Source organism: Daphnia pulicaria, chromosome 7 (assembly GCF_021234035.1).
Source record: "Daphnia pulicaria isolate SC F1-1A chromosome 7, SC_F0-13Bv2, whole genome shotgun sequence".
Lineage (NCBI taxonomy): Eukaryota > Metazoa > Arthropoda > Branchiopoda > Diplostraca > Daphniidae > Daphnia > Daphnia pulicaria.
The window spans coordinates 18,601,860-18,622,592 of record NC_060919.1 but is presented as its reverse complement, the minus strand read 5'-3'; the positions used below and the strand labels follow the sequence as shown (position 1 = coordinate 18,622,592).

Below are 20,733 nucleotides of genomic sequence, written 5' to 3'. Positions count from 1 at the left end.
TCCTTGATATGTGCCACTCCTCATTCTACCTAAAATGTATGGAAATAGTATTAATTCATTTCAAAAATAATTTTTAAAAAAGAAACAAAATGAATGTTTTGTTTTTCTTTTAAACAAGCGCGAATAACGGCCTGATTGTGTAATATTGCACGATAAATGAAACAAACCTCAGAAAAAACGATAACACTGACGCAAAACTCTTTTGTCCAAAAAAAGAAATTCATCAACATACATAAAAATTGCTTGTCAAACTACACCACCACAATATTAATGAAAACCATCATGATAATGACAGTGAAGTGATAATAATGCGCAATATGTCGATCTTGTCGGGAAGAACAAGGTGAAACAATCAGGTGAGAATTTTCTGGGTTTTTCTGGGTAGGGAGTGAGTGAGGGAGTGGGAGATTAGACGTAAGGAACACACTCAGTTGGAACAATCAGTACCAATTAAATTCTGGAAAGATACTTTGGCAAAGAAAAGTGCAATAACAATGCGTAAGGGCCCGTAGGCCTAGGCAGATAAAATCAGAAATTTAATGGCACAAACATCTAGTGACCGGGCTTCCAGTTTTACCCAAAAAAAAATGCGCAAATCAAAACCGAAGAAGTCGATAGAAATTATTCATCCACTTGACCACCAATAAAAATTCCGATAAAATCTTAACAACAAATTTTAGATATTAAAAATGTTTAAAACAAAAAGAATCTGAACTTTCTTCAATTTGTTTTCCTTAAAGCTGTTATTTAGAAGTGGTTTAACTTATTAACTGGTAGCATGAGAGGACAACAATTCTCGCACTTTCAACAGCTGCGAATCCTCATTAGCAAAATTGGTTAAAAAGGTCTAAAAAACGGTTGTGCGTGGCTCCAAAATTACGTCGTTAAACCTGAACATTGTTCATTTTTAACAACGTAATGTTTCACTTATGATTCATGAGGAATATGTAATGTGATTTAGGGAATTGTAAGTGAATGGCTTCTGACTTTGGATAAACCTAAATGTCGGGAAGGTAAGCAGAAAAATCCTCACCTTAATATCAAAGAGCGGAAGTGACAAAATAGGGATAAGGAGGATATTTGAATTAACTAATAAATTAGCTATGAATCTCTGCTCTGTCATTCCATCTCAAAGATGTTTTGTTTTTCACTTTAAAAAATGCAAGACAATGCTGAGATCATAACGGTGATTCGTGCTCTCACACTAAGATTTAAAAAACGACCTGATGGATTTGTTGGTCGAACAGGAGGAAGAGAGCGCGATAAAACAACCGATACGAGAGTGACAATGATGAAACGGGGAGAGCATATCCTCACATGCGATCCAATCTGAAATGATCTTCGGTTGATGGATCAGTTACAAGCGTTGAATTTGTCAAGATCTGCAAGCCGTCAAAATCGATCGGATCGAGTCCATCTATAATGTAAGTTGACCAAAAAAAGGATATTAGCACCGCTAATCAGCATGCAGACGGACGAATTATACACAGAAAATATCAAGGTTTTGTCACCTCTAAGAGCATCGTCGGTGGGGTAGAAATCAACGCCTTCAAAGGAAGACCCCATGGCGGAGCTAAGATCATGGGAGTTGTGTCGAGCAAGCTCTTCCGGTGTACAAGAGAAATCTGAAATGCCAATCAGTGAGCGCATCGTAATTACGAAGGAAAATGTGGTGTAGCTCGAACACATACCTTGAAGAACAATATCCGGGATACTTGACGGTGTTTGTGGAGTTTGTGGTGCAGTTTGCTGATTGAGTTCTAACCTTCCGCCAAACATGAACTGTGACGGCTGGCTGTAGAAGGGATCCAAAGATATGTCCATGCTGATGTTGGCCTAAATGTTTCACAAAAAAGGTCATTTCTTTGTTTTAGATAGCTAATAATAGTATTGGATTTCACTGCTAAGCTTTGCAACAATCAATCACGAGCACAACATATACTTAAAAATGACCGAAAGTAACTAAATAATTTCAAGAAAGACAGAAAAAATAAAGAAAAATCAACTCAAGTTTACATAAAATTTTGAAACTAAAAATGTGTATAACCTGTCCCAACTGGTTCGATTTATAGTTTCCGTAATTATGATGCGCCTGATCGGAACTAGAATCCATCTGAAGGGGAATGCGAAATTAAAAACTCAAGCTTAACTCAATAGTCATGCTTCAATTTAGAAATAATATCACATTGAAATAGAAAAGACAAATGAAGCATGCCCCCCTCCCCTGCACTTAACACCTCGTCAAACATGATAAGGCTTACCATATTGAACTGCTCAAATTGGTTGAGCACATTTGATTGGTTGGGATAAAATGACATCTGGTTAAGATTTCCTCCGCTACCTGATCCCATCTTTAAAAACAATCCAAACGTTGTTAGATATTTTACTGCATCTAGAAAACTATGAAAGATTAACACTACCTGATTTTGACAGTTCATGGTAGTCATCTGGTCTGTAAAAGGAGAGGCGGGTGATGCGGCCAGGCCAGGCGAACTGGCTGGAGAGAGGCTTTGTGACACAGGGCTGGGTGGGGCGCTACTGGCACAATTTGTACCATCGCCCGGACTGTTACTCCGATAATTCATATGACCCTAGAATTAGATTTGAAGTTTGAGTAGTGATGTTTGTTAATTGGAGTTAATTTAACTTCACTTGGACTGACAAGACAGATTATTAGACTTACGGGAACAACCAGGGTAGGTGAACTGATCGGACTGGGTCTGAGAATCGGTTGGGGATTTCGATATGCCGTTAACAAGCCTCCATGCTGTTGATTTCCCCACAAAACAAGGGATGAAAATAAACACAAAATAAAACAAAATAGAATCATGCAGGTAGAACGATCAATCAATTACATGTGCATGGGTAAACAAGATAATAAATGATATGAAACTATATTTATAAATCAAAACACTTATTTGAACAAGCGTGCTGTTGTTTCATGCCGCACAGATAACAATTAACGAGCTGAAATTCACAGTTACTTTATAATTGTTAAACGCTGATTTAATAAAAATGACATTCAACTAGAATGGTGAAAGAGCATATAAGTGCTAACTTACTGTCGGAATAGGCTGTGAGGGTGACATCATATGAGTAGGACTATGAGCTGGGCTGATAGGCTGGCCGTAGTCGGCTCCGCAGCCACTGTTCTGATAGAGATACGATTGGTAACTAGGCACCGACATACCGCTCGGATCCAAGGCGATTCCCTAAAATCGCCGTTCCAAAACATAAACTCTACATTAATAAACTGAACTGCGTATAATTAATGACAAAACCCGAATTGACTAGCAGCCTAAAGAATTTCGCGCCTCATTGAAGACAAGATTTCTCTCATATCTTGCGTACCTTTGAGGAATGCAGAAGCCTGGAATTCATGGAGTTTGAGGGCACGTTTAAAAGGTTCTGCACACGCACGACAGCAAGCAAAAGATACAAACAAATAAAAAATGAAACAAAAAATAGCGAAATAAAAAATGAAAAAGGAAAAACAAGCATACAACACAAACGTGGCATACTCAACAACTACGTAATACTTACCGCAATGTCATGCTTCCACTTAGGATGGCGTATTTGTATGAACTATGTAATAACTAGAAATGCTATAAAAAGGACAAAGCTTACGGAGGACTGGTTTTGCGAATGATTCTGGGACGAATGTCCATGTGAAGGTGAGCGGAGTTGCAGATTCACCAACTGATGGTGAGGGCGCCGCCGCTGGCTGGGTGACGGACCAGGAGAGGACCCCCTACTGGAGCCACCCGGTGGACCGGGATTCAAGCCCATATTTAAAGAGTTGAGCGGGTGAGTGTGATCAATTAGACCATTCCCGCCATAACTTGGACTAACTACGTTGGGACTCTGTGGGATACGTAGAGATGATTCGACAATGTAATAATCGGAAAAATTCTTTTTCTCCAAACTTACAGTAGAATAGAGTGAATGCGTTTGCAATGAACTGTCGTCTTCATCAATTGGGTCGGATAAAGGTGAGGCAAACTGTAAATTTGTCAGATCAGGCAACGATCCCGTGTTATTCCCGATCGGAATTTGAATTCCGTTGGGTTCCGGGCCAGGGCAAATGCTATGAATACATCAAAATTGTTAAAACAAAACATATGTGAACAGAATTTCGAAATGAATACTTGATTCCAGGTACACGTGAAACGTCACAGCAGGACTTAGGCCTTCCATCACTTGGGATACTAATCCCTAGATGGAGAGAAGGATTACCGGCATCCGCACTGTTTAAGTAATTGTTCCCATCTTGTCCTAAAAACCGAAATTCAGTCTATACAACCCAACAAATCTGAGTGCAAGTTTAACAATACCTCTTCTGGACAAGTTTGTAGAGGCATTTCCAATTACACCGTCACCTGAAACCATGGCTGCTTGGTGTAAAGCTGAGTCTGAATGTCTCCTCCAACAGGGATCTAAAGGTGGAGAGAGGTAGGCGACGTTGGTAGACAACCCTCCGTTATTTCCACCACTACCCGCGCCAGTGCTGCCTGAAAGATTGGGTGATCCCACAGATCCTGAAATCTGCGGTGCTTGAACTAGACCTCCACTCGGATGCATTTGATACGAGTGTGGGTTAGGCGAGGTTGTTTGGTCGGAACGGCGGGAGGGGCGAACAGAACCAAGGCTAGATCCAGGACTGTATCCACCTCCACCTGGACCAGCGGATCGTCGGTCACGATATCCACTTTCTCGTCCTGCCCGCATATCCCCGAGATTACTCAAAGCACTCTGCAAGATCATCAACCACAAGCAATTAGTATAAAAATCAGTATAAAAATCACTGCAATAAAAAAGCAAGTTAAGAAACATCAGAACATTCATAATTTAAAAAGAAAGTAAACCGAAACCAAACATGCTATCAGCCAGACCTAATATTTAATGAGATACCTGAAGATCAATTGATGTGGAATTGGTGGAGGGAGAGTTTACATTGGGCAACGAGCCTGCCCTGAAGGGTGAAATAGGGCTGATGACTAGATGAGAGGGGCTACAGTCACCATTCTGTTGAGAAGAAAATCACCCCGTAAGCACAAAAGAGTAGATGTAAATACAAGAATGAAGCTTAGCAAAACCAGTTAGAATGATCTGTATGGCCATCTATTTCAATTTATAAATTAAGTCATAAGATTCAACCAATAATAAGGCAGCCAGTAAACATGCAAATGCTAAAGTTGAAAGAGTAAAATATAGTTTGGCAACAGGTGAAAAGTTAAACGAAAGTTGAAACATGAAACTTTTCATGTGGACATAAATCTTTCCACAATGAGTTTTCCAAAATAAAGAATATCCAATGTTTAGTAAAAGTAGCTATTAAGAGAGAAAATTGTTTTAGTTTACCAAAGAACATTGTTAATTCAACAACTGAAGGCAAAGACAGCTTAGGCGTGTGGCGTAGATAAACTGTAAATTGGAGGGAAACACCAATACTCACGATTTGATTAGGCTTGGCGTTTCTGACTTCGTTCATGATTTTTTCGAAGTCTGCTGTCTCTTCTGCCTGTTTTTGAGTGTGCAAAGCAATTTTCTCGGAAAATTTTCGTGGATTGGACATGATGGCGACCTTCTCTTCCTTTTTCTGTTGTGACTTCTTATCACAATGTTTACAAAGGCCAAGTCATCATCTGGTACTTTAAAACCACTACAGAGGACTCTGAATCGTAAACTACGCACCAAACAAAAATCCCCAAACCACACGTGTGTCTGGCCTTGAGTTTTACAAGGCCAGAATACTTTTAACAACGCGAGTACGCGACTGCATAGCAGTATAGTTGTTGCATTATTTTATTGAAGCAATTGACTGTTTATCTTTTGGAATCGGGTTGGACGTATTTCTAAACAAAAAGTATTTATCAACACATTCCTACGATTAGATTGACTCAAATGGCTGGAATGTTTGCGCCGCACGAGACCCTCGTTTAGTATTTCTCTAACCATTAATACAATATCCAAAATAACTTTTCAAGGATGAAAGTACTATTGATACTTACTTGCACAGGTTAAAAAAATAATCTAATATTTTCCTGCATCAACTATTATATACAATCAAATAGTGGCCTTATCTGCACCACTATGGAGCACAATAAATGAGACTGGTTGAAGCGTGAAAGTGAAAGACTATCACCGTGACGAAAGAAACCAGCTTCTGAAACAAGAAATGAAGTTAGCAAAACCAAGAAATAGCAGACTCATATGTTATCTGAAGTTGAAGAAAGGTAAAAGACTTGAAAACCAGTGTAGTAGGGTTTTTAGTACAGCAGCCAGAGAACACTTTCACAACCAATAAACGACATAAGGAGAATGTGGGAAACGTCGAAAAGATGTGCGATAAGCACATCAAGAGGGTCTAGTAAAAAAATACTTAACAAAATGAATTAAAAGACAGAACATTGAGAATAAATCAATAAATAGACGACGAAATAAATGTTTTAGTCCACATCTTTCTTTCGACTACGTTTCTCATTTCCCGGATTCAGACATTTCTGGGTTCATCATGTGGCATAGTTGCGTCATCTCAAACATGTAAAGTCGACTAGTTTACTCAAGGAAACACAACCTACATCAATATCATAAGGTTGGTACAACAGGTCTACTAATTGCAACTAAAGGTTCCGAACGCGGCAGCCATTAAATTGTTTTTTCGCTTCATCTTTTCTTCGTGTAATTATTTCCCTAGTTAATAATGTGATTTTCGACGTCTTCTTCGACGGCGACGTACGCGCCCTCTTCTTGGTAAGTAGATTCGTGCTTGGCCAAAATACGAAGCAGCGGGCGCATTTTCAGCCACCATTGAGTTTTTGGTAGTCGATGCTTGAAGTCAGTCTCGGCCTTCAATTCTTGAACTGGTGTGTACGCATAGTAGCGTTTGACGATACCAAGCATGACGGCTGATTCAGGCTTGTTGGCGCAGATAGAACCGTCCGGCTGAGTAGCTTGGGTTAGCTGTTCAACCATCCATTCGACAGCTTTAGCGGCTAGTTTAGTACCCATGTTACGGTCGAAAGGGGTAGGTGAACCACCTTGCTGCATATGGCCTAAAAGAAGAATTGCGTTTCAAATTCCGGACATTTTTAAAAACTTCAAACTGAAATATCTTACCCAGAACGTTCATCCTGGCGCTGAACACTCCTTTGCCTTCTTCGGAGAATAGCTTGTAGATGAAATCTGTGGTATAATTCTCATTTGCGTTCTCGTTTCTAGTGAATTAAATTGCGCAATTAATCAATGGATTCATTAGAAAATGTAAAATAATGCGAGAAATACCGAAGGATAAGACCACGTTCAACTCCTTCCATAGCCATTTTAGACGCCACATGTTCAACGTCCATTTGCAAATTCTTGACGTTAAACGGTTCCTCATAAATGTAAGCAGCATCAGCTCCTCCAGCCACACCGGCCAATGTAGCGAGATATCCACAATAGCCACCCATAGTCTCAATGATAAATACTCGACGTTTTGTTCCTTGAGCCGACTGGCGGATACGATCGCAAATCTGTTGAGAATAGATTGAAACCTGTTGATAAAATCTGATGATATCAAAGCAGATGAAAATTCTTCACCTCAGTAATTTCATTCAATGCAGTGTCGGCGCCGAGAGTGAAGTCCGTTCCTGGAACATTGTTACTAATGGATGGAAATTCCTTTATAAGTGAAATATTTCATCCAAGTACAGTATAAAAATTATTACCTAATGGTGGACGGAACAATAGCCATGGGAATGCAAAATTCCGGATATTTATCACGGTTCTCGGCTAAGTGAAGCACAGTTTGATATGCCTATTGTAATTTTTTTAAAGGAAAATTATGTTAAACATCCATCCGTATTTATTGGAAGATTTAAAAAATAAAATACCTCGAAGCCACCAATAATAAGAAGAGCCTGAATTTTGTGTTTGCGAAGGCTAGCGGCTACTTCAGGATACTTGCCATCGGGTAAGGTTCGCTTAGTGCCCAAAAAGGCTCCACCTTGTCCAACCCAACCAGTAACGTCTCCCCAACCCAAGGGATGAACCTGTTTCATAACAACGAACAATAAATCTAGAAGCAAACATTATCATGTTTTTTAGAGTTCTTTACATTTCCTTCGATCAATCCTTCAACACCATCATGGATTGCTACGACAGTGTCGCCGCGGTAGATGCAGTTGCGGACGAAAGATCGGACAGCAGCATTCATTCCACATGCTGGGGCTCCAACATGCATCACTCCCAAAGTATAGCCGCTCTAATAAAATTTAAAAAAGGAAATTAATTATGTTTGGCAATTATTATTTTAACTGACAAGGATAGCGCATTTTACTTTGGAACAACAGAAAAGAGCCGATTCGTAATAAAATATACCTGCATCCATAATGTTTCTTGCTAAGTGTGTGTGATAACGTGCCAAGAAAAATAATATAATTAATTGCCCCAAAAGGGTAAATTGCTTTGTGCTTAAACTCAAACCACTTTTTTTCCCCACTCAACTTACCTTTGCCAATCTTCCTTTCTTTGAAAGTGAGCCAGCAATACAACAATATAATGTTAGCATTTAATTATGTCTAGTGAACCATTCAATTTAAAAAAAAAAAAAAACACATTCTTACTCCGTGTGCTAAGGACATTTCCGGGGTCATCTTGGGCGGCTTAAGACGCGTGAGCATCTTGTAGGTATCAACGTTGCGGGCAAAGCTCCTGTAACACACAAAAACCGACAATTTAAAATGATTTCCATCAAACATTCAATAAAAAAAGGTAAATACCTGCCACGAAGCTGAACAGCTAATTCCCACTGAAAAATAACAGTAAAAAAATTCTACTTGAAATATACTGCATCATAATACACAGTGTAGTGGATTAGAAAGTTTAGTTTTTGTTTTTCTTAGAAAACTGTGTCGGGGAAGAAGAAGAAGAAAAGTAGGTTTAAAACACGTGGGCTTCTTCTTTCTTTAGAAGAAGAATGGTCGTTTGAACTTTTTCTTTGAAAACTAATAGAAATCAATCTCACGTCACCTGTTTATCAGCCATGGCTTTCGCGACAGCCTGAGTCTTCTCGACGCATGCCATTAAAGGCAGTCTGACAGCTTGATTGCCATCCAATGACACAACGCAAGCTTCAGTTTCAGGGGTGGCTTCCAAAACAGCCATCACAGCTTCAGCTCCCATACGACAACCCTAAATTATAAAAAATTTAGTTTCATAAATATGCATAAAAATGAATCTCTTTACCAGCACACGATCGAAAGCGGATGGACTGCCACCGCGCTGGACGTGACCGAGGACAGTGATCCTCGTGTCTTGTTGCAAATTGTCTACAACAACCTTTGGGAAAACAAGATGAATGAGAGTGAGTGAGAAACAAATATAAGTAAATACAAGAAATTTTTGAATTCAAAAGTACGTAACATACTTTACGGATCATTTCAGCAGTGATTGGGTTGCCTTCACGATCGATAGCTCCTTCACTGACAATAATAATATTCAAGCGCTGGCCCGATTCTCGTTCCTGAATCCACGGAAAACAATTATTAAAAATTTCCTTTGTGCAAGTCGCGGGTTATGAATGTTGCAAGCATTTAAAATTAGGTAAAAATAAACAAGCATACAAACGGTCCTAAATAATTACAAATAACTGTGGTGAAATCAAACTCCAAATTTGTTGTAGTGCAACGTAACAAGAGTTTAGTCGGAGTTAACACATAGAAACGAAATCTCTTTTCATTTTAAGTTAACTGGGAAGACCTGAAGTTGTCTTGCCTGTTTCAGTTTCTTGCAAAGTACTTCTGGCCATTCCACTTCAGGGGGCCATTCAGGAATGAAGACGAAATCGGCTTCACAGGCTAACGCTGCTACCAAACCCAAATAACTATGTTACAAACAAAAATAAAAAAAAAAAAAAAAACAGAAACAAACGATATTAACTCAATCAAAAATTCAAAAAAAAAAACTATCCACGCAGGTTAGAAAAGAAGAAAAAGATGCAGATAGTGAGGATATTTAAAAAGCTCCTGTGGTTCAGGCAAGAAAGCACAAGTCTGAGAACTTTGATTTTATCAAAATAAGTTCATGGGTATCTAAAACAAGTAACGACAAGCAAAAATCATGCGAACACTCCGAGCATTTTCTAATAAAAATCCGTAACAGTTTTTACGAAGTTTTAAACCTGAGAAAGTTTCTTGCAAATTTTGTCAGGCCAGTCGACTGGTGGCGGATTTTCAGGATAGAATACGTAATCTGCCTCGGTGGTTAAAGCAGTCACTACGGCTAAATACCTATTTTTGAGGTTGAAAATGGATGATAAAGCTTCATATGGACGACAAAACCCTTGGAATCAGATCTGTAATCTCTAGCATATAATCGATGCGCTCTCTGCGACATATTTTAAGTAGTAACCTTACAATTTCCCTCCCGACTGCGGCGAAATGTTAAATTCAGAATGTTATCAATTAATGTTACCCGCAATGACGACCCATAACCTCCATGATGAATGTTCTCTGGTGAGAATATGCTGTCGCTGCGATTGCGTCAACGGCTTCGATAATACGATGCAAGGCAGAGTCAGTACCGATCTGAAATAAGGCAGCAAATAAAAATAAATAAAAGATTTTTAAAACCGGTTTTTACCGGATGCTTTTTACAATCCTACCGTCATGTCGGTACCGCAAAAGTCGTTGTCGATTGAGCCAACCATACCAACGATATTAAGGTGCGCAAATTTTTTCGCCTGCTCAGGTGTGATGTCACCTATTTCAAACATCATTCGCTAAATTGAACTGCCTTTACAGAATTGTAAAAGTGACTATTAATTACTACCTTTGGCGGCCAGTTCAGTCACCAGTTCAGGCCAGTCTTGCCGGAATAAATTTGCTCCAGTTAGTGAGCCGTCACCACCAATGACAACCAAATTGGAGATGCCCTTCAAAATAAGGTTCTTAGCGGCGCGTAGTCGTCCGGGGCGTTCACGAAATTCTTTGCAACGAGATGACCCAATAATGGTGCCTCCCTTGATAGAATTATGCTAATAAGTAACTGAGGCATTTCAAAAATAAAATTTCAAATTGAACCTTGTGGATAATTCCAGAAACAGAGGACCAGTTGGCTTCAACAATATTGTCTCCACCATCCACCATTCCTTGATAACCTTCTTTGATGAAATACACCTTGGCACCCACATAAATGCCCATCCTCACTACAGCTCTCACAGCAGCATTCATACCTGGGTAACATATTAAACAATAGTAGAAAATAAATGGAAAATTTTCGTTTTGTATTTTATTAATTATACCTTGTGCATCTCCTCCACTAGTAAAAACGGCAATGCCCTTGTCCTTGTAATGACCTCCATGGATGAGATTCTGGGCTTCTGCCTCAGAATAGTTTGCCGAAGGTTTTTGTCCCTCCATTTCAGATGGGATTCCAACTTTGTCTGTATAGGGAAAAATGAAGACACAATATTGTTCCGTAAGTTATGTCAGTAGTCTGTACATTCTTCATACTCATAAAGCAAACTAAACTTCCAAACGCATGGACCTTTGTCAAATGGTTGAGTAATGAAAACCACTGTTAACCCGGTTAAGTACTTGAACAATCAAAATCCATCTTTTTAATCGCAAGATTTAAGAAAACCTACCCACGTAAGAATCAAACCGCTGATAGATATTACGATCCATTCTCAAGAGTCTACAGAACAAGAATGATACGTCACCTGAATATGTTCACAGCTTTTAACGGTTTGGAATTAAATAATTCACGCCGAGCACGTATTTTTCTAGATCCTTTCACACAGAACTAGTCCTTCAATCCAGCAGCGGGCAAATTGTTGGTTACTGGGCTCCAAACTAAAAAAACCGTGCCTTTAAACAACCATAGATCGACTAGACGACTACGTTAACGAAAGACAGACGACTGAAGCGACTTCATTCGCCTAGCGGCAAAAAAGGAAAGCCTACAGGAAAGGATAGGAACTTTGCTCAACGCTTGCTCTCAAAAGCAGATGGCGCGTTTCAAATGTGACAGTCGTCGTGACCAGTCTATAAACTTGTCTGCGACTTTAGCAGACAAGTCACCTCTGTTTCAAGGTGACTTTCAGCGGGATCGGACATACGGGGAACCGGGACCACCACCGAAATACACCTTTATGATCGTTTTAAATTTTAACAAGTCACAACAAAATCGAAAAAATAATATTTTAAAGTTATGAAATTATTGAAAATGATTTATTTAGCAGTTTTGCTTTATTGTTCATTTTTGTAGCTGGCAGCCGAAATACGTGTGTTTAAATAATTCAATGCGGTTTCCGTAGTTTCCGAATTGCACGCCAAAGCTGCATGACATATGAAGTAACGCCCTCTATTTCTACGAGTCTATTTTGATTCAAAAAATTAGTTCTGTCAACTGTTTGAACAACTGTTTGAACTTTCAACGTGGTTTTTGTTTGCCTATAATCTGCGTCATGTATTCACGTTTCTTTTGCGGTAGTACTACGTACCGTATGGCAGGATTGAGGAAATGCCGATTTTAAAATGTGCGTTTAACAATTCTTTCGCCGGCTCAAATGATTTATATTTATAATAGAAAGTGGCATTTCTCGTGACACGACGTCTCCGGAAGGAGCTCATGACCCAAAGGAGAAAAAAGGAGATCACAAGACAAACGTATGTAGGCGAGAATGTAACACGACCCAATTCCTCAAATATCCGTTGCCTCTTGTAGATCTGAATCTTTTGAGTGAGTCTTTAGGGAGTGCGAAAGAATTTTTCGAAAGAATTCATTGAAAGAAATTTTTTCAGAGTATTTTTTAAAAGCGAAAAATATAAATATATATATCCGCGAGGTTTGAAAGGATTGAAGACAAATTACAACAGTTGTCACAACTAGTCCCCACACACAGTGTGAGATACTATTCTCTTTAGAATAGAAAGAACTATATATCATTTCATAGCAAGAAGAGAAAGCGATGAATGGGAAATCCGCTTTCGTTGCACACCAACGATCAGATCTGAAATCCTATTAATTTTTTGTTGTTTAGAATGGAAATTGGCCTAGTATTCTGAAAATATATAACTGAAACTCTGAAAGCTTTTCATTGGTCAGAGCTTCCTGCGGTGATTGGCTGACAGTCAGCAACAGCAGCAGCAGCAGTTTGAGTGACGTTGTTAGGACGGCGAAACTTTTGCTCCAAGTACCCGGGTATCTGATGAGCGCAACAATTTTGAAATAAACATTCCATGTTTAACCAGAGCAAAAAATAAAGATATGTTTACTTGTGGCTTCGGGCGATGAGTATCAACTGCTTCAATGGGAATTGGAATAGTTTCCATCTTACAACCGTAGGCCATCGGAGTGAGTTTTATGACCGAGTGCAGAGGGACGTGTATATAAGGTAGGTCCTCTGTGTCACAAAAGAAAAATTAGGTTATCAAAAATCTGAAAACCGTTGCGTAATTCATTCTTTTCTATTTTACCAGCGCTGTGATCCAAAAAGTAGGCTAGCAAGCAACGAAGCACAGCTTGGTGTCCAACAACAATGACATTCTCTTGGCGTTCCAGTTCCATAATCACAGGTTCAAGCCTGGCAACGAGGTCTTCATATGATTCTCCTAAAAATCAAAGTAATGCTAAACAGAACTGAATCTCTTGTACCATAAATATATGAATTTACCTCTGGGATATCGATAATGGAACTTGTTGGTATCCCGGGCTTTGAAATCATCAGGATATTTCTGCAAAATTTCTTCGTAAGTCAACTCCTCGCAAATGCCCTACAACATAAAAGATTTGCATGTGAAATAAGAAATCACGTAATTGAGAGTCAAATAATTAAGCTTACCGCATCGAGTTCATTGAGTGCGCGCCACCGTTCTTGCGGGGCGTCAATATCACGAGCTGTTTGGATGGTTCGCTTCATCCACGATGTCCAAACACGCAAATGCGGTATTTTCTGGCCCTCGATAAAACGTCCTAATTCGGCGGCGTATTGACGTCCTCGAGGAGACAAACTCGAATCGCCACCAATGTGACCGATAAGGTTGTTCTCACTCTCTCCATGCTATTCTCGATTGGATTCGAGTCGGTTATTCACATGTATATTTTAACATAGAGAAAAAACTATGCCCATTTTAAAATTCCACTCTTACACGAGTCAGATAAATTGTCCTCGGCGTGATGTGAATGTTCATGAGGTAATAGACGATACGCGACTGGATGTGACCTTCGTGCTTGTGGACCAAGACTTTCTCGCCTAAATAAGGAAAAGAAAAACAAACATGGCGAGGTTGCAACAATCTTCTTTTTAAGAAAGTTTACGAACCTGTATTGAATATTTTCATAAAACTAAGACCGTCCTCTTGTACTTCGTCCAGAGTTTGGTACTGATCGTGATAGTGATCAATACGTTGTAAAAAATCCTCGACGGCGGCTTCTTTATCCATGTTGGCGTAGTCTGGACTGGTAATTTTGACCTGGCGGATGTTGGACTCTATAATGGCCGGGTCATCGCAAACAGATTCGACAAAAAAGAGCTTGTAGCCCATTTGGTCAACAATGATTTCACGGATAAGTTGTCGACGTTCAAACGTTGTGTTGGTGGCGTCAAAGACCTTATTTGAAAGAAAAGTAAATATAACATTACGAAAGGTCATTGATTTAACATTGGCTATAGCTAATATTTACCCCGACTTCTCCACCAGCTTCCAGCCATTTACAAACATCTTCAAGAGCATCCAGGGCGCATTGAGCTCGGACCGACATGGCCTCTACATTTTCCTGTTTAAAGAAATGGTGGCTCTTCAACGGTGTCGCCATTCGACGGTACTCTCCCAAATTGAAGACTACGTGCAGAAGAATCCCATATTCAAAAAGTAAGAAATAACAAGTTTAAGCAAAAGTTCTTTGGGTAAAATCTCAAATATTGATCCAATGTTGCCTTGCTCGGAAAAGCCAATATGGTTTCTCGCGCGATTTTGGCAAAATCGATCGATGCAAATCTTGTTTTTCGAGCAATTCGTCACCTTTTGTATTGATCCCAATCCAGTTAAGGTATCTGGAAAGCTTTTTGGCGATGTAAGTTTTGCCTCTGTTAAAGAAAATGAACCCAAATGTTAGAATGCAATGAATAAATTTATGAATTTCAAAGTAAAATACCTAGCTGGAAGACCACACATGGCGATGACATGGGGCGTGTTTACATAGTTGGCTCGTTCACCTGAAAATTGTTAAAGTCAAATTTTAAAAAAAATGAATTGCTAGTTTGCAAGTCCTAGGGCTATAAATAATAATCGATGCAATAGAAAATTACTTCTATCATCCTACTTGCACGTGAACACACACCACGTGACTATCACGTGATCAGCATGCGCATTCCATCCCCAAAGACATACAATCAGTATTTTTCATGGGCGGGACGGAATTGAAATGTTAAGTATCCTTCAAGGATGTGGTTCCATCAAATTCCTTGAGGCAATAGCCCGGATGACAACATCCCTTAGGGTACCACTTCAATAGATACTTACGCTTTGTAATTTCCTCAACAGCAGGATTCTTTTGTTCTCAGAAAAACCTACGCACGTGATCTTTTGGCTATACCCAGAAAATGTCCAACCGTTTCAACGTAAAATGTGCCAAGTATTTGCAGAATTGTGCAAGTCAATGCACTTTCACTTTTCGCCGTTATGTTAATGACAGTTCATTCAAGGCCCACGAGGCCAATCATTCTTTTTTTGTTCTAACAAAGAAATAACAAAGCATCAACATATTTTTAAAATTTGAGGTCGGTGACACTCAACAGATGCTCAATAATAAAACAAACAAAAAATTTTTTTGGCCTGAAGATATGTCGTGAGTTGTTCGTTATTATTGTTCTTACCAACGCGCCAAATGACGTCACGATGGGGTCGCGATTTCCGAAAAGCAGCTAACCAAGCATCGAAGCCTTCTTTTATTTTGGCTAATTCATCTTTGTTGCCTTTGACGTTGCCACGGAGACTGCTGCTACTGTCGATTCCATCCTCTTTGGTGGGCGAAATAACCGGCTGTGTTGATGGATCGTTATTACCATTGGTAGTCAAATCGCTACCGGTGACACGAACAGGGCTCTCTAGTCGCGAATCCCGTTGCACTTTCCAGCAAACGTCTCCCGACTGTTGAAAATGTGTTTGGTGGTTGCAGGCAGCTCCATCGACGGTGCACTCAAACTCGTTCAAAGCTCCACTCGGCATACTATATATCGTGTGACTACAACTAACAAACTAAGTTAAGAGCTGCTGTATACGTTAGACTGCTGAACTACACTGTCTGTGCGTACTGAAACAACTGTCAACAGGCGGGTGGTGTAACCGGGGTGCAGAAATGTTGCTGCTCTAGTCACCAGCCGCACAGCCTTAAATGCGGGCCTCCTTTCATTTGCTCCGCTAGGAGGTCGACGAACGGAATGGGCGGGTTCAATTTCTAATGTCGTCAGCACTCAAGCATGCGCTACAGTTTGAAGATCGATTGAAATATTCGATCGATACTTAAAACTTTTTTATTTTTTTATTGGCAAACAATTATTTTTAAATTTTGCGTAAAGTTAATTGCTTCATAACTCTGTTTGTACACCGTTATGTTAACCCATCACTTTATGAATATTTTTAACGGAATGCATATAATGGAAAACGGTACATAGTGAATTTCTCATCACATGTTACCTCTTCCTGGATGAATGATACGATATCCTAACGGATGCCGAGGTAAAAGAATCGCCAGCTGTCGATCTTCCTCTGATCCTCCGTGAAAAGAAGTGCTCAGCTGCCTCTGCATTTGCGCGTTACTTTTTTCCTTTTGGTTTTTTCGCTGTTTCAAAAATTGGACTTATCACGCCAAAACAACAAGACTGAATGGCTTGCATCTATCCAATCCAGAACGTAAAAGTTGGAGCCGTTTCAAACAAACTTGTGGTGGGCTCCATCGTTACTATGTAAATCGACAATGACGACAAGGTCTGTTATACGAGACAGAAATAGAAAAACTCACTTTCAGCGACACACAGCGGATGAGTATGTAATGCTCGAAACTCAAAAGGGTTTTTGGCAATGACCCAATCAACACAAAGTCTCGACATGTGCGTACACACAGTGGACGGGACTTGCACAAAAAGGAGAAAGTCACATGACTTATTCAATTCAATATGATGATGCGGCCACAAAGATGATGAGGAAAAGAATCAAAACATACTTATCGCCACTTGAATTTTGACATAGAACATCTAGGTAATTACACGGCAAACGAGAAATGACTAGTACATGTATGGGGACTAAAATGTTACTGAAGAGATCGATTAAAAGTTGAGATACTTAAAAACACAGAAACGCGTGAACATTGAGAATTTCGGTGTACGAGTCTAAATGACCGACACTAGACGTGAAAAAGCTTCAAATTAGTATTACGTACCAGCCCTAAAACACACAAACAGATGGGACAAAAAGGCACAAGAACAATATGAGGAAAAGATTGTTTTAGAGCATTAAAGTGTTTGAAAACATAAAATGTCTTTCAAATAATGGAGACATGAAGAGGTGTGAAATTGGTTCAAACTTCATTCTTGAGTCACTTTAATCAGTATCAGTGCCATCTGCTCTTCTGTATTGTGTGTATCGGTTCTCGTACAGTCCAGGAGGTGTTCCAAGTTCCTTTGGAGCAATCGGAAAGCAGCACCATAGCACAAACGCCACAAATGCCACAAATGTGCCAACCAAGAGTATAAAGTCTTCGATGGTCTGGAAAGAATAATCTTCAGTTGGTAATTACCCAATTGTTGTAATATTGTCATAAACTTACAGGTTCTTCTCCAAGAAGAATTGAATTGATCAGGAACATAAAATCATCAAAAGGCGTCATCTTACTACTTTACTATTGAATTTGCACAAAAAGCTGCCAGACAAAAGATCAATTGTTAAAATGTTCATTGGGTGAAAGGGATCCCTCTGAATCGAAAAATATAAAACAAACGTTCATGACGCCACCAAATGACCTGTGTTAATTGAAGGATGTAACTCACCTAATTCGCAAATACATTTAGAACCAGGTTCATTGCACGACACTCAAATCAAGAACGACAAGTTTGTTCGCCTATACAACCGATATTTCACACGATAGGTTTTTACATTATATTAGCTTGGCCATTTAAAACACAACACCCACATGAAAGAAATAGCTGTCAGATTTGATCGTTTAAAAAGGCTAAACAGTAACCCTTGCATCAGAACATTACAGCGCCTGAGCGGAAGCGGAAAAATCGAATCAAAACGCATTTGTCTTTCAAACGGGTAAAGCAAAATCACGAAAGCAGAAATAAATTGATAGTCAATAATTGTATTGTGTTTATGTTCACAATAAAGTTTAATTAAATTCAATGAATTAGCGAGGATCAATAAATATTTGCGAAGAGAATCAGAACAAGCGAAAAACCTCCATCAATTAAGGTGACACAGCTGATTTCATACTCTTGCAAATGAATTTAGTCAAGCAGTTGCGTTCTTTTTTTGCGCCAACAGAAGATCCTTTTTTCAAACGTTTCTTTATGTCTGGATCAGTGGATTTTTCCAGCAGTGTTATAGCCCTATCAAGAAAAAAGAGTAAAAATCAATTAACGAGCGGTTTGAGTCAAGTAAATACATACTTTTTCAGACTGTCGTATCGTTTAAATTTGCCATTAGTCGTGGTAGCCAGACAGGCTAATTTTTCTAAGCAAGGATTGTGAATGTCAAGTAGTCCTCGGTGACGTACAAACTCGGCTAGTCTTTCGGTATCTTCAGGCGAATAAGACTCCAGCATAGCATCCATTGTTGGGAAGAAATGGGCGTCTAGTAAAGTAATGTCGCCATCTAAAATGTCTCCGTTGAGTGAAAACTGTAAATCGTCATCATAGTCGTCACTGAGGTCACGCCTCTTTCTTCCAATGAGTGAATTGGTGGTGTTAGTTAATAAAGCCAAAGCCAGGGGAAGTAACAAAGAACTGAGAAGCAGCGAAGGTGCAAGAGAACTTAGCAGATGAATAGTATCCGCTTTTGTCGCCCCTTGTTGAGCTGGGTAGGATATCTATCAAACACAACGAATGTGTAAATTAAATAATTAAGTGATAATTACAAACACAAGTCTATTAACTGAATAGGATGGAGCTGACGTTCCATATCCTCCTCCTCCTCCTCCGTAAGATGAATGGCTTCCGCCCAGACCGGTACTGCCGCCAATTCCATAACTGCTTCCACCTAATCCCGATGATCCGTAATTACTTCCCCCGCTAAAACCACCGTAACTTGAACCAGATCCGATGGAACTTCCTCCATAGCTTCCGCTTGATCCATAACTAGCTCCTCCTGTATCACCGTAGCTTCCGATCGACCCACCCCCATAGCCCGATCCAGCTGATATTCCCCCATAGCCCGATCCAGCTGATATTCCCCCATAGCCCGATCCAGCTGATATTCCTCCATAGCTTCCAAGCGAACTACTTCCGGAACCTGCCCCATAAGCTCCTGCTCCACCAACAGTGGAACTATAGCTGAATTCCAATTAGATAAACAAAAACAACAGTTAACAGATATCAAACCACATGAAAATTCAACAAAAGATGTTTCAAACCTTGTGGATGATGCCGAGGCCACCAAGTTGGCTGACTTTTGTTCAACTTGAGCGTCAGCTGCAATCTGGTCCAAGTCGGGATTTTCGGCAACTTCCTTATCAGCAGGGTTGGATCCGCTTACATAAGGATCGACTGCTCGTGTACAACCCGTTGATATGTTACGGACCGCATAGTAAAATATTTTTCTAATGTCGTGACTCACCGTGATTTGTGTTTAAGCTATTTGTTGTGACTACTGATGATGAAGAAGCTGCCACTGGCGGTTCTTGCTGCTGCTGCTGCTGCTGTTGCTGAGTATAGAACTGGTGTTGATTGAAATTATTTTTAAACAGCTGGTTGTGGTGCAAGTTGGCGATATTCGTGGCTGGAACTGGACAATACAAAAGTTTCAACTCTCTTTTCTCACCGAAACAACTAAGAAATAGTTTTATTACTTGCGTTTCTACGATTTAACATTCCATTGAACAATGGATTCCTGGATAATCTGAAAGCGTTGGCATGCTCACATTGTAAAGCCACAAAGTAGAAAACTAGAAAACCAAGCACCAAACCTTGGCGCTGCCGATAACCCTTTTAGAATTAAACAAATTTAATTATCTTAATTTCAACCATAATAGTAATTGTCTGTCTTATCAACTTACGTCCCGTTTTTCGATGACCATCTTGTGCTGAAGATGAGGCTGGTCTGACCGCGTTAACACTGACACTGACGTATTTATATGCTTTTAACCTTCTAGAGCTCAAGACAACTGATTGGGTCAAGTACACCCAAATCTAAAGAAACTAGAGTATACGGCGTGAACTGGATTCGGTCCAGCGCTTGTAGCGGTCAGGACGAATGCTGTGTCACTCATCCATTCCGTATAAACCGGCTGCTTCATTTTTAATCGGCAAATTTAGAACGTACGACCCGATGATTTACTATAATGACCGGAAAGAAAACGGAACAACTAAGCCGTGACGTTTCAACGCCTTTTCATCTTCTTTTTTGTCCCGTTCAGAAATTCTTCACCGAAGCCGACCGAAGCCAAACTTACAAAAAAATAAAACACGGAAGTTGATAAGACTAATTATACACCGAATCGTGTCAGAATTTGGCATCTAATAATTTTTTTAAA

The 20,733-nt window shown here is 39.7% G+C and overlaps 4 protein-coding genes across 14 annotated transcripts; all 4 read right to left on the bottom strand.

The window, feature by feature from the left end:
* Positions 1-96: 96 nt before the first annotated feature.
* LOC124348895 (CREB-regulated transcription coactivator 1-like) lies at positions 97-6,111 on the bottom strand. Of its 6 annotated transcripts, XM_046799278.1 has the most exons (15): positions 5,456-6,111; positions 4,912-5,025; positions 4,335-4,752; positions 4,149-4,275; positions 3,931-4,087; positions 3,628-3,864; positions 3,352-3,408; positions 3,063-3,212; positions 2,684-2,767; positions 2,421-2,591; positions 2,262-2,351; positions 2,048-2,113; positions 1,692-1,836; positions 1,512-1,625; positions 97-1,417 (listed from the first exon to the last, which is right to left on the bottom strand). In XM_046799278.1, exons 1-15 carry the CDS (start codon positions 5,573-5,575, stop codon positions 1,314-1,316), a joined length of 2,154 nt encoding a protein of 717 aa, XP_046655234.1. In that variant the 5' UTR covers positions 5,576-6,111; the 3' UTR covers positions 97-1,313. The 6 variants fall into 6 exon arrangements, with proteins under 6 accessions (XP_046655234.1, XP_046655236.1, XP_046655237.1 ...); XM_046799280.1 differs by lacking the exon at positions 2,048-2,113; XM_046799281.1 differs by lacking the exon at positions 2,684-2,767.
* Positions 6,112-6,242: 131 nt separating this feature from the next.
* Positions 6,243-11,857, bottom strand: LOC124348878 (ATP-dependent 6-phosphofructokinase-like). Of its 5 annotated transcripts, none has more exons than XM_046799247.1 (21): positions 11,705-11,857; positions 11,285-11,425; positions 11,064-11,215; positions 10,813-11,002; positions 10,646-10,743; positions 10,456-10,568; positions 10,163-10,271; positions 9,410-9,505; positions 9,229-9,321; positions 9,013-9,174; positions 8,763-8,791; positions 8,607-8,694; positions 8,492-8,509; positions 8,362-8,382; positions 8,099-8,245; positions 7,875-8,033; positions 7,710-7,798; positions 7,582-7,645; positions 7,285-7,514; positions 7,120-7,217; positions 6,243-7,055 (listed from the first exon to the last, which is right to left on the bottom strand). In XM_046799247.1, the coding sequence occupies exons 2-21, from the start codon at positions 11,400-11,402 to the stop codon at positions 6,694-6,696; spliced, it is 2,436 nt and encodes an 811-aa protein (XP_046655203.1). In that variant the 5' UTR covers positions 11,403-11,425; positions 11,705-11,857; the 3' UTR covers positions 6,243-6,693. The 5 variants fall into 5 exon arrangements, with proteins under 5 accessions (XP_046655203.1, XP_046655199.1, XP_046655200.1 ...); XM_046799243.1 differs by having other exon boundaries at positions 11,630-11,721; XM_046799244.1 differs by lacking the exon at positions 10,163-10,271 and adding an exon at positions 9,757-9,865 and having other exon boundaries at positions 11,630-11,721.
* A 682-nt stretch (positions 11,858-12,539) lies between these two features.
* On the bottom strand, positions 12,540-16,929 carry LOC124348935 (6-phosphofructo-2-kinase/fructose-2,6-bisphosphatase-like). Of its 2 annotated transcripts, none has more exons than XM_046799348.1 (11): positions 16,683-16,929; positions 15,142-15,202; positions 15,009-15,073; positions 14,671-14,828; positions 14,309-14,597; positions 14,136-14,239; positions 13,829-14,047; positions 13,661-13,760; positions 13,464-13,598; positions 13,263-13,390; positions 12,540-13,192 (listed from the first exon to the last, which is right to left on the bottom strand). In XM_046799348.1, the coding sequence occupies exons 1-11, from the start codon at positions 16,792-16,794 to the stop codon at positions 13,082-13,084; spliced, it is 1,482 nt and encodes a 493-aa protein (XP_046655304.1). In that variant the 5' UTR covers positions 16,795-16,929; the 3' UTR covers positions 12,540-13,081. The 2 variants fall into 2 exon arrangements, with proteins under 2 accessions (XP_046655304.1, XP_046655303.1); XM_046799347.1 differs by lacking the exon at positions 16,683-16,929 and adding an exon at positions 15,863-16,537.
* Positions 16,930-18,325: 1,396 nt separating this feature from the next.
* LOC124348991 (keratin, type I cytoskeletal 9-like) lies at positions 18,326-20,665 on the bottom strand. Its single transcript, XM_046799440.1, has 7 exons — positions 20,257-20,665; positions 20,050-20,185; positions 19,818-19,985; positions 19,615-19,747; positions 19,138-19,534; positions 18,653-19,071; positions 18,326-18,592 (listed from the first exon to the last, which is right to left on the bottom strand). The coding sequence occupies exons 1-7, from the start codon at positions 20,275-20,277 to the stop codon at positions 18,451-18,453; spliced, it is 1,416 nt and encodes a 471-aa protein (XP_046655396.1). The 5' UTR covers positions 20,278-20,665; the 3' UTR covers positions 18,326-18,450.
* Positions 20,666-20,733: the final 68 nt, after the last annotated feature.

What these genes read in the sequence shown, in the direction of transcription:
- LOC124348895 (XM_046799278.1), bottom strand. Translation starts at nt 5,575, where the DNA reads ATGTCCAATCCACGAAAATTTTCCGAGAAAATTGCTTTGCACACTCAA. An exon ending in ACGCCAAGCCTAATCAAATC is followed by an intron (nt 5,026 to 5,455) that starts GTGAGTATTGGT and finishes TCTTCTCAACAG; the next exon opens with AATGGTGACTGTAGCCCCTC. An exon ending in CCTCACAGCCTATTCCGACA is followed by an intron (nt 2,768 to 3,062) that starts GTAAGTTAGCAC and finishes GGAAATCAACAG; the next exon opens with CATGGAGGCTTGTTAACGGC.
- LOC124348878 (XM_046799243.1), bottom strand. Translation starts at nt 11,669, where the DNA reads ATGGATCGTAATATCTATCAGCGGTTTGATTCTTACGTGG. An exon ending in GACTGAACTGGCCGCCAAAG is followed by an intron (nt 10,744 to 10,812) that starts GTAGTAATTAAT and finishes TGTTTGAAATAG; the next exon opens with GTGACATCACACCTGAGCAG. An exon ending in AAGAAACATTATGGATGCAG is followed by an intron (nt 8,246 to 8,361) that starts GTATATTTTATT and finishes AAATTTTATTAG; the next exon opens with AGCGGCTATACTTTGGGAGT.
- LOC124348935 (XM_046799347.1), bottom strand. Translation starts at nt 16,214, where the DNA reads ATGCCGAGTGGAGCTTTGAACGAGTTTGAGTGCACCGTCGATGGAGCT. An exon ending in AAGCTGGTGGAGAAGTCGGG is followed by an intron (nt 14,598 to 14,670) that starts GTAAATATTAGC and finishes CTTTCAAATAAG; the next exon opens with GTCTTTGACGCCACCAACAC. An exon ending in GGACAATTTATCTGACTCGT is followed by an intron (nt 14,048 to 14,135) that starts GTAAGAGTGGAA and finishes AATCGAGAATAG; the next exon opens with CATGGAGAGAGTGAGAACAA.
- LOC124348991 (XM_046799440.1), bottom strand. Translation starts at nt 20,277, where the DNA reads ATGGTCATCGAAAAACGGGAC. An exon ending in CGTCAGCTCCATCCTATTCA is followed by an intron (nt 19,072 to 19,137) that starts GTTAATAGACTT and finishes TGTGTTTGATAG; the next exon opens with ATATCCTACCCAGCTCAACA. An exon ending in CGATACGACAGTCTGAAAAA is followed by an intron (nt 18,593 to 18,652) that starts GTATGTATTTAC and finishes TTTTCTTGATAG; the next exon opens with GGCTATAACACTGCTGGAAA.